This window comes from Talpa occidentalis, unplaced genomic scaffold (assembly GCF_014898055.3).
Source record: "Talpa occidentalis isolate TD23 unplaced genomic scaffold, MPIMG_talOcc4v2.1 talOcc4.17, whole genome shotgun sequence".
NCBI lineage: Eukaryota > Metazoa > Chordata > Mammalia > Eulipotyphla > Talpidae > Talpa > Talpa occidentalis.
The window spans coordinates 11,160,891-11,177,361 of NW_023601754.1; the positions used below are offsets into that span (position 1 = coordinate 11,160,891).

The 16,471-nt window shown below is 43.0% G+C and overlaps 1 protein-coding gene across 9 annotated transcripts in view; it reads left to right on the plus strand.

The window, feature by feature from the left end:
* HYDIN (HYDIN axonemal central pair apparatus protein) overlaps positions 1–16,471 on the plus strand; it is a 415,526-nt gene that overhangs the window by 377,180 nt on the left and 21,875 nt on the right. For all 9 annotated transcript variants that reach the window (XM_037516090.2, XM_054696975.1, XM_054696976.1 and 6 more), the window contains 11 exons: positions 75–293; positions 2,239–2,399; positions 4,264–4,361; positions 4,709–4,916; positions 6,020–6,232; positions 6,688–6,826; positions 7,813–7,978; positions 10,442–10,589; positions 10,994–11,201; positions 11,741–11,962; positions 15,869–16,038. In XM_037516090.2, the coding sequence (XP_037371987.1) occupies positions 75–293; positions 2,239–2,399; positions 4,264–4,361; positions 4,709–4,916; positions 6,020–6,232; positions 6,688–6,826; positions 7,813–7,978; positions 10,442–10,589; positions 10,994–11,201; positions 11,741–11,962; positions 15,869–16,038 (1,952 nt within the window). The remainder of the gene's footprint in view (positions 1–74; positions 294–2,238; positions 2,400–4,263; positions 4,362–4,708; positions 4,917–6,019; positions 6,233–6,687; positions 6,827–7,812; positions 7,979–10,441; positions 10,590–10,993; positions 11,202–11,740; positions 11,963–15,868; positions 16,039–16,471) is intronic.

A 16,471-nucleotide genomic window follows, 5' to 3' on the forward strand; every position in this document is an offset into this window, starting at 1 on the left:
TCTCTAAAATGTCACAATCAGGTATCAGAATCCTCATGATTTATTCCCAAAAATAAACCCAAGTTCTTCCCCAGGTGGGCCACCTCCACCCCGGCTGTTCTAAAGACACAGTCGTGACCTTGAAGTCAGATACGCCCATCAGCCTGAAGAAGATGTGGGTCAAGTGCAGACTCTCCAAGATCATGTTTCAGGTCCCCACAGACCAGGTCCCTGACTGGGATGACCGCATGCGCACTGTCAAATGGGTGGACATGCCCAAAAACACACCCGGGACCTTCACTACGAAACGAAAAGTGAGTAGGAGGCACCAAGTACAGACCCACCAGGCTTAGATGCCTCTCAAGTTCAGTGTCTCATCATCCTCTTCTTTCAAGGGAAAAAAAAGTTCTAATTCTCCTTGACTTTGCTTTCAAAAGCAACAGACTGAACTTGCAGGCACACCGCCTGCAGCACTTTCTACACGTCCTACCGCGCTTCTTAATCGGGAGAGGTGTAAGGCTTGATATCTAATTGAGCTAGTCCTCCCACCTTTTTATTCTTCAGGTATGTCACAGTGGGTCTTTTAATGGTTCCCTTTTCCCCTTGTGTCCAGAATTAGAGTCATTATAACCTTTTGTTCAAAACAGGATCTCATCTTCGTTCCATGCATCTTTTTCCCCTTGCTTGGTTTCTTTTTAATAATATACCAGAGATGAACCCACACCCCCCTGTGGCTGGCCTGTGTGGTTCTCAGCCAACTCCATTACCAGCCCCCTACTAGTGGTCATCAGTCTGCTGAATTTGTTTGCTCATTCCCTTGATCTTTGGTTTTTGTTTAGTTTTTAACCTGGGCATTCTAAAAGGCATTTTGTTTGATTTTTTTTAAGATTTTATTATTTATTTATGCATACAAGAACTGGGATACAGGCCAGAAGTGGGGTGGTCAGAGGAGTCATCAGAGACGGAGCGGGGAACAGAACAGGCAGACTGACTAAAATACTCTGCTGAGGGGAGCAGAGGGCGAGACAGGAGAGGTCTGCCGTGCCATGTGGGTGGCTCTATGATGGAAATTTGATTGAAATTGGATTGCATTTTTAAGTCAACTTAGGAAGAATTGTCTCGATTTTATAATATTAACTTGTCTTTTCCATTAAGAGGGTATACCTCTGTGTTTTAAGGTCTTCTGAGATATTTTTTTACTACTACTCAGTTTCTTTAATAGTAGTAAGACTCTCCAGATTTTTTTAATTTGTTTTTGAGTCCATTTTATTACATTATTTTTCTAATCTAGCCCTTCAACTAAGCTTTCATATGCATTTTCATGCAATTACCACAATATGTTCTTGTCTGTTTAAATACGTAGGGTGTGTGGTGATGTGGTGATGTCTCCCTTTTCTTTTTTTTTTTAAAGATTTTATTTATTTATTTATTTATGTATACAAGCACTGGGTACAGTCAGAAGCGTGGGAGGGTGAGAGATTTCAACAGAGCCAGAGCGGGAAACAGAACAAGGAAGTACACTGCTGAGGGGAACAGCGGGCGGCAGGAGAGGTCTGCGCGCCATGTGGGACCCTCGCCCGGTGGCTGGGGATCAAACGGGTGCTGTAGAGGCTACGGGCAGCTTCGCAACCCAGCGCTCAACCACTGTGCCACCGGGGAGGCCCAATGTCTCCCTTTTCATTTCTGATATTGGCTATTTGTATTCTCTCTCTTTCTCTTTTTGATCAGTCTCATCACAATTTTTAAAAATTTTTTCAAACAAACTGTTTTTGCTTTGCTGGTCCTCTCTGTTTTAGATTTACCTTTGACTTCATTAATATCCATCCCTATCTTTGGTGTTTCCTTTTTTTTTTTTTCTACCTTCTTTGAAGACTATCTGACCATGAAACATGTCCAAGTATCTTTTCCATTATTTTGTCCCTTGCTTCTAATATTTTTGCTTTTTGTTTATGAGAGCTGGGAAGCCAGGAAACGAGTCTGTTAGAATTGTTTGTTAAATGAGATAACAAATCAAAGCTCATGCCCATGCAGTCTTAATGCTCTCAGTAATTCTCACTAGTGCCTTTCTTCCTTATGAGTGCCTTTCTCCACTTATGAGTCCTTTTAGATTTGCCTTGATCATTTATTCTAGAACTTGAGTTTGTGGATTGGTGCCCATGTACACACATGCAAGAAAGCCCTGTGTTGTCCCTCCAATATTTCTGTGAGCCAGCTGGCTCTGCATCACTGAGTGTTCAGCTGCCTCTGCCTCTATTACAGGTGATAGAGACGGATCCTGAGCCAGCCCATTCAGTACTGGAAGAAAACTACCAAGACCTGCAGCTTCAGATCAGTGCCAATGTGAATTTTGCTTCATACCAGTGCCAAACAAGAGATGTGCACTTTAAAGAAACCATGGTCTACCAGACCCGAGTGTTTGAGTGAGTCCCAACTCTCATCAGAAAAGCTGTCGTGTCATCACTCACTCACTCCTTCATCAGTCACTCAGTGTTATCTACAGCATGTACCTGGCACGCACCACAGTGTCTTTGTGACACCCATGAAACATCAGACCCATAAAGTTATTGGAGTTCACACTTGAAGTCAAGATTAGACCAGGAAACACAGTCTTCCAGGAGGGTGGCATCAGTCCATCTGCTTCAATGGACAGACTTTGATGCAGTCCACAGCACCACGCAGGAACTGTTCCCATAACCCCCACCCACCTCACTGGTGATGGCTCACACAATGGCCACACCTACAAGGATGGAGTCCATCTTAGCTTAGAAGTCCATGGCCAACAAAAACCAATATTTCTCATAACCACACCATAGGTGTAAGCACAGGTATAGCTTCCTGCAGGGAGCTTGTCCAGGCACAAGAGTCACTCCACTCTGAAAACCCCAAAGCTGTAGCTTCCCACCAGGTTATCATCATTCCTCCCAGACCAAATGCAATTTGCTAATCAAGGGTCATTTTTACTATAAACAATGTTATCTAATGATACAGCTGACATTTTTTCCAGATTTCCAGGGAAACAGAATCTGAACATTCATTCAAAGTCAAAATTGTCCCTGGAGAAGGGGAAAGGGTTACAGTATCCCTTCAACCACCCTTCGGTGCAGGGACCTGGCCATGTCACAGGTTCTTCTCTCTGGGAGCTTGTGGTCTGGAGGTGGGCGATTGGGAAATGGATAAAATGGGTGAATAAACAGTGGCAGCCTGGTATCCTGTGTGTACAGGGAGACAAAGTAGTGCCCCAGTTGAATTTTGGATTATAAATAACCAGTAGCCAGATGAAAAAGTAAGGGGACAAGGGTCTTTGAGTAGAGAGAGAGCAACATAGGCAAAGATAGACCAAGAGGAGACAAAAATGCAAACACAAAAATGTAGACCACTGACATTTCTACTTTATAAAAATTCGTAATTAACTTTCTCAATTCATTTTGCATTTGTTGCACTTTAAGTGTTCTCTCAATCTTATAGAACCAAAGCTGTAAGGCAGGATTTGGGACCACCTGGAGCAGGGGTCAGCAAATGATAGCCCATGGACCAAATCCAGCCAATTTCCTGTTTTTGCAAATAAAACATTGTCGGCCCACAGCCATGCCCATTCCTTTTTATGTTTCTGGCTGCCTCTCACTACGTCAGTGGTGCGAGTCATCGCCACAGAGACCACATGTCATGCAAAACCAGAGAAACTTATACGCTGGCTCTTTACGAACAATGTTTTCAACCCTGGCCCAAACCAAAAAGCCTTAGTTTGAAAGGTATTCTGTGCCACCAGTGTTTCACCACCTTATAAAAACTTTCTTTAGGGTAAAGACCGGTGCTCAGAAATTCATAGTCTGTATCTCAGCATCTTAGTCAGGGGTCAGATGACCTCTGACCACAAAATATTTTTTTCTGGTGGGAAATGATTTAGGCTGGAAGGGGCTGTGGAATTTATGCCCCATGAAGGTGAAATCATAGGAACTTTTCGGGGCTACATTGATGCATTCTGAGAGCCCTTTGCCTCGGGTGCTGGTGGTGTGCAAGATGGTGTTAAGTACTAATCATTTGGGTAGTTTCACTATCAACATATGTATGTATATTCCATGTATTTTAAAGGAAATTTTAACCAGTATGTAAAGGCATGGTTTCAGATAAAATTGTTTAAAATGTGTCTTTGGTAGATGTCCTTAAGACACAAAGTTACTTGAATTAAAGAAAAAAGGTAAAGTAGCCATATAGATGACGAACAGAGAAGGACAAAAATATCTCTGTTGCCTTTCTCCCACCTGTCTGCTCTTTGATCTATCACAGGCTTGACTTGGTTAATTCAGGAAGTGTGCAGCTGGAATTCAACTGTGTCTCAGAAGAGACCACCAAGGCTGTCAGCTTTGCAATGCCAGAATCCCAAGGTGAATGTGATGACATAAAACCTGGACTTGAACCACATCCCCAGTTTGTAGACTAAGAACCTTGTTCATGGTGAGCGGATACTCCTCCAAGGCCTCCTGAATGGTTAAGGAGAAGCAGACAGAGGTCTTGTGGCATTGAGAACTTGATGGAATGAATAGAAATATTTCTCACGAGTCTCCTGTGAGTAATGCAGGAATTCTTTACCTCAAGGCCCCCAAGTTAAATCTGCCTGCTTACATATATCTAAGGGTCCTCAGTGACCTGTGGACTCAGGGAGTGGATTGCCCTCTCCCTGCCCTTCCACTGCAAATGCAGAGTCTCTCACTGGTTCTCTGTCTGCCCCCAGGCTCCAGTCAAAAACTTCAGCTTAGCCAGGGCACACTGCACACGGGCAGCACCCTGGACAGCACCACGGAGGCCTGGACTGAGATGCCCACACCACTGTTCTCTGTGGAGCCCTCCTCCGGCATCGTGCCCGCGGGCAAGACTCAGAAACTTAAAGTGAAATTCTCCCCATTGGAGGCTGGTGAATTCGAGTGCAATCTGTTCTGCCAGTAAGGAGACAGACTCCCTACATCAAAGTTTTGCACCCCACCCTGTCACCTCTTGCGCCCCACCCGTTCTTTCAACCCTAGGACCCTCCACAGCCCCAGATGGCCACATTTCCCTCAGGCCCTTGTTTGGAGAACAAGAAGAATATGGTCCTCAGACTGTTCTTCAGTCCTCTCTCAGACTCTTCCTCCTGCCCACCTCCCCCACACAGCCACATACCAGATTCCATGTGCAAAAGAATGGTTGACAGTCAGGTGCCTTCCAGTCCTTGGGCAGGCATGAACTTGGGGAACTTTTTCATATCTCTTCTGAGACTCAGTTTCCTTATCTGTAAAATGCAAATTAGTAGTACCCACCATGAAGATTAAATGAGCTAATCCAAGTGAAGTGCTTCCAACAGCATCTGGAGCACGATAGACACTGGGTGTTGGTGGGAAGGGTAGGCCTGGTTTATAGTATACCAGGAAATTGAAATGAGCCAATCCTATAACATCTGGCAATAAAGTCCCTGATGTAGTGCCCACTCCCAGGAAGTCTCCAAGAACACCAACCTTTCAGAAGGATTCTGAGAACTGTAGCAAATAAAACCTAGGAACCTTTTGGGGTCCCTGTAATCACACTGTAAGGACCCCTCGCACATCTGTGTCAGCCTGCTCTCATCCAGTTCACCTTCACCAAGGAGCTCCAGATACTCATTTAGGGTTTCTGGATCTTTTCATATCCCACTCGAAGCCTATGCGAGGGTCCAGAGGGTGTAACTGTGTTCATACTATGGCAGGGAGATTTTTGTACCACTGATGGAGGAAGTAACTCGAGACCATAATGGAAGGAGCCAGAGTTCAGGCTGCCCATTCATGTTTTCATCCACTCATTACCAAATACCTACTATGCATACATCATGTACTGCTCAAGGCACTCAGGTTATGTCGCTGATTGTTGACCAAGACAGACCCAGCCTCTACTCTCATGGAGCTCACGTTCTGGTGGATATAATACAATATTCATGCCAAACCAATTAAGAAAGCCACAACTAATTTAAATATATATATATATATATATATATATATATACGAATGAATGAATGAAAATAATCTTATCTTTTCAGGATTCCCAACCTGCCACCTGGAGAGCAAGGCCCAATCCTGTCAACCAAAGGGCGAAGCATCTTGCCCTTCTGCCATTTTGACCTGAAGGATTCAGACTACATCAGTGCTTATCGCTGCAGCTCAGACCTCCGGTGGCCCGGGGGTGGGCCTGTGGACCCTAATACCCGGGTGATTGAGTTCACCAGCTTGGGTGTCGGGGGGAAGGATCTTCGGTGAGTTGTATAGGTTTGGATTGGTTTGGTTCCTATCAGTCAGTCCTTCTAAAGAATTCAGAGGAAGAATTTGGTAAAACAAGCTAGACCGATTTGACCTGAGCTTTAGAGGTCTGATTTGAGAGAACTGCTACATTAAGAAGATAAATCTATCGCCTTAGGCTTGACACTGGGGGAAATTCAAAAGACTTGAAAACAATGTCTTCCTGCCACCTTGACCACAGAGGATCACTGGCACAGAAGGACCATTGGCTCCCTCATTACTACAACATCCAGAACTCTGGCCAGACTTCAGACCCCAGATGAGATGTAGCTTTTGTTTCCACACTAATTTGGTGCCTAGAGCCCTTCAAATTTCCAGACAGGGGACTGCACTAGGGCAGGTGACCCAAGAGTTTCTCATAATCCTCAACCGCTCTCTCACTCTCTACTCTCAATTCTTCCCCCTTGGCCAGGACTTTCACAATCCTGAACCCAACCAGTAGCACCTACTCCTTCTGCTGGCTCTCTGAAGAAATTGATACTCTCCAGCACCCTCCAGCCTTCACATGCCTGACCGAGAGGGGGCTCATCTACCCTGAAAAGAAAGCTGAGGTATGTGTGAATAAGGACCACTGGGCCCCAGGCCTTACTCATTCTGTCCCTCTCTGCATAGCAAGTGTGCCATAGACCACAGGTGGAAGAGTGAGGGAGAACCACCTAAAGGTGCATCAGTCAGCAAGTATTTCCTTCATGGGTGCTACATACATGAGGCAGCCCTCAGAACCAGACAGACCTGAGCAATCTCCTGTGACCAGGGAGAAATTTTAAACTCTAGAATTTGCAATTTAAAAGGCTGAGGTGATTAAGGAAGGAAAGGGGAGCCAGGATACCAATGCCTGGAGACTCCAGGATTCATACAGTAACGTGAAGAGTTATTTTTGACCAAGGGACAGACAACAATGAAAGGACACAGGTATGTTTTTACCTATTCAGGCCAAAGTGAAAAGCAAAAAGGTGGAGCTTGTTCCATGACTGAGTCCTAACATGTATGGGGAAAGGTAGAGTCCTGTATTTATGGGTCCTGTATCCTGTAAGTTCTGCAGAGACTCTTGGAGGCAGAGTTTTATCCATGAAACAAAAGTCTCAAATTCAGATGCCTGCAGGCAGGTCACACAAATGAACGAAGCAGGCCTCTGGGTCAATCACAAGGAATGCAGGGCCCTGCGGCTGGATGGCCACTTCTGTGGGTGACTACCATGCAGATGAGAGGGTCTATGGTGGCCAGTTCTCCCAAGTTTCACAGGAAGAAAAACACATTTTCAGATTTTGATCTGAAAATCTCCAATCTTACATGCCATCTAATGACATGGTAATAAATATGGCAGCCTAGCCAGCAGAGGCTCTGACTGGGTAGGCCCAGTGAGAGGAAAACCAGGCATGAATACTAATCCAACTTACGTGATCTCATGGATGAGTAGACAGGTAGCAATGGCCTGTGATGTCGGCCATCAAAACCCCAGTGCTGACAAGCCGCTAGGGGCACATGCGTAAGCAGACGCAAGTGCCTCTGACCACCCTACTCTGAACTGTCTTCTTAGATTATCTTCCAGTTCACACCTTCCCATCTGGACATCACGGAAGCATTCTGGACTTTCACAGTCCCTGAACACAACATCACAGTCCCTTTCCTACTGGTAGGCAAAGCCACCAACCCTCTCATCAGTCTGGACAAGTCACACATCAACTTCAGTTCTCTCCTCATTGGTAAGACTGCCTTTGGTTTATATTTGGATTTGGTGGGACCGGTGGAGCGGGGAGAGGACTGACCCCGAGGTGAGCCCCAGGAGCAGGCTCGATTGGTGGTACACAAGCATGTCAGAGGCCTCTGTTGCTTTCACAGAGCCATGATATATTTACCTCTCCATTTAATCTCCATCAAGCATCCCCTAAGCCCACCCACTAGTAACCTGCAGAAATGTAGAGCCCCTGCTCCAAATCCTCCTGTTTAGATTCCTGTAGGGCCTGGGTGATACGCATTTCCCAAGTCTCCTGTCAGCTCCCTCTGACTTGCATATGCCCCCACACTATGGGCTGTGTTTGTTTGCTTCCTGGTCTGTGCTGTGGCAGTCAGATTTCCCTGCCATTCTTCCTTGCATTTATTCAACAAACATTATTGAACCTCTCCTCTGACACTCTTCTGTGAGGTGGGAGGGCAGTGGGAAAAACGCAAGTCCCACCCTCATGATGGTTCCATCCGAGCAATTGGAAGCACCATCCAAAAAATAAACAAAATATGTCAGCTGTTGATGAGTGTGCTAGAGAAGAACAAGCCGGGTAAGGGGGAATGGAGCTAAGTCGACAGTGGGAAGGAGAACTCTGGGTAGAGATCTGAAGGCATTAAAGACGTGATTACCAGGTTCTGATAACCCTGTGAATCTATCACTTGGATGTGGGGTGTGTGTGTATTTGTGTAAAATACAACTAAATACAGAGTTTTTTTTTTTACTAACTCACTACATTTTTTTTAAGTAATATTCTTCATAAGTCCATCTATCTGGTTTTACATAAGGAAAAATATACTCGCGCTTCCCACCCATGCTATCTCATCCTTCCCTTTTCATCCAAGGAAACTAAGGTTAAGAGTTTAATGTGTGCTATTTTGCGTACATTTCTTATACTGATACACATAAGTAGGTGGGAAGAGATTATATTGTTTTGTAAGGGTTTGAACAAATAAATCAATGAGTAATGTAGCATAAGAATAATAACAAAAACAAACTGAATTTAATCTAGGAATGCAAGGTGGTGCATTTCAATGTAATCATTACATCAACAGATTAAGGAAGAATAACCATGTGATCCTAATAATATATACTAAAAAGTCTTTGCTAAAATTCAGCAGACAAAAAAAAATAAAATAAAATTCAGCAGACACTCTCAACAATAAAATAAAATAATGAAATAAAATTAAAAGGGGGAATAATAATAAAATAAAAAGGGGAAAACATAAAGATTAATCACACTCAAGAGGCAAATATCTTGTAATAAACCACTAAAGCCAATTCAGTTAAAATCAGACAAGGATGCTTATTACCACTATTACTATTGAACACATTCCTAGTAATTTCAGAAAATATAATGAAACAGGAAAATTAAATAATTGGCATAAACATTGAGGAAAGAGAGACAAAGCTATCTCATTTTGCTGTTGCTGATGACTTCATATTTGAAAACCTCAAGAAGCTCAAGGGAAAAGTGGAACTATTAGAATCAACAAGATAATTTAGTAAGTGATTGACTGCAAGATAAGTATGCAACAAATCAGTAGTTTCTCCTTCTTATAATGGTAAGTACTTAGAAACAGAAACAAAAAAATTATTCAATATTGACAAAACCTAATAATATTTAAGAATAAATGTTAGAAGAAAAGTGCAGGACCTAGATGAAGAGAACAGTAACATCTAATTAAAATGTTCCCAACCATGATCTGAACATTTATCAATTCTCCAAAAATTAAATGTAAATTTAATCAAGTTCCAATTAGACTCCAACTAGGGTTTCTAGATAAAATACAGGATACACAGTTACATTTGAATTTCAGGTAACAGCGAATAATTGTAATGTATATCAATATAATTATGTCTCACGCAATATTGGGGTCATACTTACATTAAAAGATTGCTAAATCTGGCAACCTTAATCTCTAAAAGATTGGAGGGGTGGAGAATTAGATAAAATGATTCTCAAGTTTGTACAGAAAAACAAATGTTCTACAACGACCCCAAAAGTAAGAAAAAGCAAAATAGCAATAGGAGATGTATTTGTTAAAAAACTCATGACATAGTGAAGGTCTAATTCAAAAGAGCTCACTGCAGGGGACATGGGGCCTGCCAGGGAGGATAAAGTCCCAGTAAGGAAACCAGGAAGGTTTTAGGTCTAAAGGTACAAGGAGAGAAAAGGGTGTCATCAGCACCCAGGGGAAAGTGTCACCAATACAGGAACCATCAAGCAGGAGCAGGCAATTGATGGGGTAATGTCTAGAAGGAAGAGGTAGAATCCCCCCCAGAGGAGGAAGGTCACTTGTAGAACAACAGGAAGAGAGGTAGTGAGAGGCCTCTGAGAGGAAAGAAGCTGGAGAAGGCTCCTCTCACCTGTGGAGCAGGATCTGCTGAGATGCTTGGGGAGCAGGCTTGAACCCCCCACTGAGGGCCCATGTTTCTCCCTCAGGCAGAGAAGCCAGGGAGACAGTGACGATCATCAACAAGGAGGAGCAGGCCTTCCATTTTGCCTTCCAGGACAACTCCCGGTTTTCTGAGGGTTTCAGCAACTGCCTGATTGTATGCCCCATGGAAGGTTTGATCCCACCACAGTCCAGGTAAAAGAAAAGGAGGTGCCCAGCACTGCACCCTCTCAATATGACAGGGACTCCAGGCCAGGAAAATCCATTTCCCTGAGAGCATTCCAACTCTAACATTTAGACGTTAGCTGTTCACCTCTGGCCAGCTTACTCCCTCGTGTTCACTTTCCTGACCAATTATGGAGCACTGAGATTTTTACATCCTCGTTCTTGATATTTTCTCTTACCTTAGTAATCTTTTTCTTGCCATCTTTATTTATAGATCCACAGGTGATGCTCAGTCTATCCTGGTAAATCTTAAAATTTCATCATCATTGCAGTTGCAATGCCTTTTTCTCCCAGTGCTTCTGCTCATCAGTTTTTAAAGCAGGTCTTAACAAGTTGCGCTAGTGAGCTAATCTGCTGCCTTCTTCCCCAATCAGATTCCCAGTTGACATCTTCTTCACACCAAAGCAAAACGGAGGTGTGAACTTTAATTTGATCTGTGATGTGAAAAGGAAAGCCAGTCCCTTGACCTTAAATGTTAAGGCTGAGGGCTACAGTATGAGTGCAGAAGTCAAGTGCAAGGACAGGACTGGTTCCATCACTGTCTTAACTCCCAACCAAACCAACATTGTCAACTTCTGTGAGGTAAAGACATGAGAGAGCCCTGTGTGTTCTCTCTCTCTTTCTCTCTCTCTCTCTTCATACTGACTAGGAAAGTGAATATTATCTGACTCTGTCCATTTCAAATGCCAGGGAAATCAGAACAGAAACATACCAAGAGCGTGTCCATCCCCAGAGTGTATATATAGTTTTGACATGAAAATTGTTCCCATTTTATTTTTCTGGGTTAGGGGTGGTGGTGGTGGTGGAGAAATGGTAAGGAAGGAAAAGTGGGGAAAGAATTCTTAAAGAATATTAAATATAGAGGAAGGCTATTTGGCTATCAAGGGAGATGTAATAATTAACTCACCATCTCACTCTTCAGATACAGGAGGCCCCCAACTCTTAGTAGCTCTTGCTGGAATGTGTGACCACATTAGGCTAATGATCCTCAACCACTAACACCATCTGCCATCCCTATTTCCCAGAGTATCTTGTGCTCCAACATGTTCCATAACCTGATCCCAGAGAAGGAGCCATGGTTTGCATTTACACTAGTTACTACTTTGTTCTTGGTCTCTCAGGTGGTCTTGAATGAACCTGTCCAGTGTGAATTCCGTTTTGTCAATACTGGAAAGTTCAGCTTTAGCTTCCAGGCAGAGCTACTTGGCACTAAAGCTCTACTGCAGTACTTTGAATTTTCACCCATGGATGGCAGCGTGGATGTGGGACAGAGTGTCCAGGCCTCACTGTCTTTCCAGCCACTGAAGAAGTGTGTCTTGAAGGGCTTGGAACTCAGAATCAAGGTGAGATCATTCATTGCCCGACACTGCATGCACTCATAGCATTCTGTCTTGAGAGATTAATTCTCCTTTGTGCTCCTTGTCTTCTGTATCTTGTCAGAAGTTCCTGGAGAGTGGTTGTGTTGGAGGTAGTTCCACAACCTCCAGTATAAAGGTTTCATCTGTAGTTGAGTGTCTGGTGTATAAGTGCCAACATGAAAAGTTTCTGAGGCTGTGTGTACCTCAGGGCTGTGCATTTGCTCAGGAAAGACCTGAGAGAATCTAAAGTGAAAAGCATCCCTGAAGTGGATTGTCTTGCAGCGATTTAAATAAGTAAGGGAAATGGGTGGGAGTTGGGGGCGGAGAGAGAATATGAATGAGAATGAGAATGAATATATAACATTTTCCAAGATAAATTTTCATTGAATGAAAAACCAAGGAATTGTGGGGCCTCCCTGGTGGCACAAGGGGTTAAGCACCACACTATGAAGCTGTCCGCAGCCTCCGCAGCACAAGTTCCGTTCCCAGTAGGCCAGTGAGCTACCCACATGGCGCGGCAGACCTCTCCTGTCACGCCCGCTGCTCCCCTCAGCAGTGTATTTCAGTCAGTCTGCCTGTTCTGTTCCCCACTCTGTCTGTGGTGAATCCTCTCACCCCTTCCTCCCTCCCACCCCGCACCTCTGGCCTGTACCTCAGTTCTTATATGCATAAATAAGTAAATCTTAAAAAAGAAGAAAAAACAAGGAATTGTGACATCAGCAGGAATGATAGAGGGCCTTCCGTAGTGGATGAGAACACTGCCAAAAAGTGCCAAAATCAACTTTTTCAGAACTCTAAAAATTAACCAAAGGCTTTCAACAATTATGGTGTATTTGTTTAAGAAAAATAACTGAATATTCCTAAGAACAGTGAGTTTTGTGGTATTTTAATTTGCATTTTTCCCACCATGTTCTCCAAAGACCTGCAGCAGCCTTGATAAACCAGTAATTCTATGATCAAAGTAAAAACCATCAGCCTAGCAGCCAGAAAACCCATTCTAAAAGAATTGTCATTATTTTCCATGTCTAAAAGTTGCCTGGGAACCCTCACTAACAGAGTTTGCCTTTTTTGACTTGACTCAGAGCTCCCTCGATGTAAATACCCTCTTCCTGTGGGGTATTTGTCAAAAACAATAAATGGCCCTTGTTTAACATTGCAGCGGCCTTGTGTGGCTATGATAGTTGGGACAAAGAAGAAGTTAACCAGAAAACTTACAAGTGAAAGAATGAGCTATTCATAGGGACTTTGAAAAGCTCTAATATGTTCCTGAAAATCTATACAGGCATTCACATGTATGGTTGTGTGTACCTCAGGGCTGTGCACTTGCTCAGAAGGATCTAAGCAGACCCCAAGCGCTCCCCACTGACTAACCTTAAGCTCTGTATAGGAAAAAAATGAGAGATGAAGCAGAGTTGGCAATTACCTGGCTGAGAGTTTAAGGAATGCCCTAAAACAAATGCAGAGCCCTTCAGCAAAAGTTGTTGGCTCCAGCAATTTAAGAAAATTTCTGTCTGTTCATCTGCTGATAACTAAGCTAACTTAACAGAGACTTTGGTAGCAACACATAAAAAGAATATAAGGTCTACAGAAAAAGTTACTAAACAAACATAGAGTAACACTACCACCAAACTTTAGCCATATTATATTATTTAAAATCTCCAGTTTTCAACATACAGTTATGAGGCGTAGAAAGAAACAAAAAAGTTGACTCACACTCAAGGGAGGTAAACAGTTAATATAGAGATGGTCCCCAAGAAAGCCCATATGTCATACATATTAGACAAAGACGAGCTCAAGTATTTAAAATAGATATTCAGAGAACTTTAAGAAAACTTGTAGCTAAACGAGGTAGGAAAGAGTGAAGAAACATGAACAGCACCTTGGAGTTTGTGGGATACCATAGAACATACCATTATACCATGATGTGATTCCCCCTTGACAAGAAGAGGAAGGAACAGAAAGAATATTTGAAGGAATGATAGTCAACATTTTCCCAAAGTTGGTGAAAAACTATTAAAATTTCTTTAAAACTCAATGAACTCCAAGAGACCCACATCTAAACACAATATAAACTCTTGCAAAATACAGAGCGTCTTGAAAGCAGCAGGATTAACAGCTGACTTCTAAGAAACCTCAGAGTGTGACATTTAAGGTGCGGAAAGAAAAGGGCCATCAACAAAGAATTTTATATTCAGCAAAACTGCCCTTCAAAAGTGAAGAAAAGCCGGAACATTCCCAGATGAATGAAAACAAAATTCATCACTAGCAAATTGCCCTATAAGAAACAATGGAGTTCCTCAGACTGAAGAAATGAGGAGACCAGTAACTGCGTAGGTTTCGTAAAAGACAGCACGAGTTATTTTTGTTTGTAACTTTTTTCTGTCTGATATAAAAGACAACTGCATAAAACAATAACTATGAATGGGTGTTGATGGACATTAAAGATGAAATTTGCATAACTATAATATAAAGGAAGTAGAAATGAATAGCACTACACAGAAGCAAAGTTTTATTATATATTATTGAAATGATTCACCAAACTACATTATTATAAATTAAGATAGTAATTGTAATCCTCAGGCAGTCACTAAAAAAGAAGTCAAAAAGGAGCCCATCCCCTTCGAGAATTGTCTTTTTCAGAAATTTTCATTACAAAAAGAAAAAGAAGCAAAAGGAAACATCAACTTTAGGTTGATAAATCCTTTTCAGGAAGTCAGCTACAAAGTGCAAAGACTTTCACAACCTTAAATAAGAAAATGTTTTTAAATTTATAGTTACTTATGAAAGCTTGTAACTGTTTTAATGTGCATTCTAAGAATAAATATTGGATATTTTGTTTTAAAGGAATTAATCAACTTACAAAGTTCCCTGTTTGGTTTTTGTTTTTTTTTTTTTTTACGATTTATTTATTTATTTATTTATTTATTTATTTATTTATTTATTTATACAAGCACTGGGTACAGTCAGAAGCACGGGAGGATGAGAGAATTCACCAGAGCCAGAGTGGGGAGCAAAACAGGCAGACTGACGAAATACACTGCTGAGGGGAGCAGGGGGCACGGCAGGAGAGGTCTGTGTGCCCTCGCTGGCGGCTGGGGATTGAACCAGCACTCCAGAGGCTGCAGGCAGCTTCACAGCCCAGTGCTCAACTGCTGCGCCACCGGGGAGGCCCACAAATTTCCCTGTTTTAAAAAGTTTTTGTAGAGTAACTTAAGATCATGTTCCAATGAGTATCTGTACCATGTTGTGGTTGAGTCCAGGTCTTGACCCACATTCTTTTCTTTCCACTCTTTCTTCCTTGCCACATTAGCCTTTGTTCTAATTTTTGTCATCTGGTCACAAGATGTTCATCCCACCTGCAACTCTGTGTGCATTCCAGAGTGGAAATTAGCGGGAAGAACCTGAAGGCAAAACCTTTCCCAGCAAGACCTTGCCTCTTTATTTGAGATAGGGCATGCTCTTGTGTCTGTTTACATCCTAATGATCAAAACCATGTCTGAGGTCACCCTTACCTGCAAAGAAGGATGGGAAATCAAGTGTTTCACCTAAGCATGTTGGCAACCAATCAGATTGGTTTTTTCCTACTGATAAGGAAGCTTGGGAAGAGGATGCTGGGTAGAGGTAACAGTCTCTGCTACCGCCCTCCTCCTTCAAGCCACATCATTGCTGCAGGAGCAAAGCAAGGTCACAGTAGGGTCTGATTCCTGAGTAGCCCATTGTGCTTTTCTCAAATAGACAAACATCTAACCTGTGAACCAGAATCTCAGTAGATGGATGCCTGGGATCTATAATTTTTTTAAGCATGTGGCTGCATCCCTCCCTCATCTGAGAGCTTCGTGGCCCTTTCCTCTGATTTCTAATCATGCTCCACCTGCCATTCCCTCCCCCCAGATCAGCAGCGGTCCAGTCTTCACATGCAGCATCACAGGCTGTGCCGTGAGCCCTGCCATCCATTTCTCCTTTACCAGCTACAACTTTGGGCCCTGCTTCATCTACCAGGCCGGGATGCCTCCATACAAACAAACCCTGGTCATCACCAACAAGGAAGAAACATCCATGAGGTAAGCAGTCTTCCCAGAGCCTCCAGCTGATTTTGTAGCACCTTGGGGTTCTGCAGCCTCCACATAGGTAAAGTCTTGCCAAGACAGAAAAAGGATTATGGGAAGTAGTCAGACAGAGGTGGGTATGAACTCTGAGTCACTCTTCTTCACCACTAATGCTGAACTGGGATAGCCATGAACTACTCGGCTTAAAGTGCGAAGACCAAGGCCAGATGACATAAGATGTTTGGTGGCTTATTTCTCCCCACGTGATGGGGGAACTCGATGTGAAAACTAGAGTTTGGAGACTTAAAAAGTGAAGTTCTCAGGGCAAGGCCTTGCAATAAATGGTAGGTCCAGGCTGAGCCTACACCTTCTGATTCAAATCCAGCCTCTTCAGATCATCACTGTATAGAATGTTCTAGTCCAGGATTCTGGGCTGTATTCCTAAAGA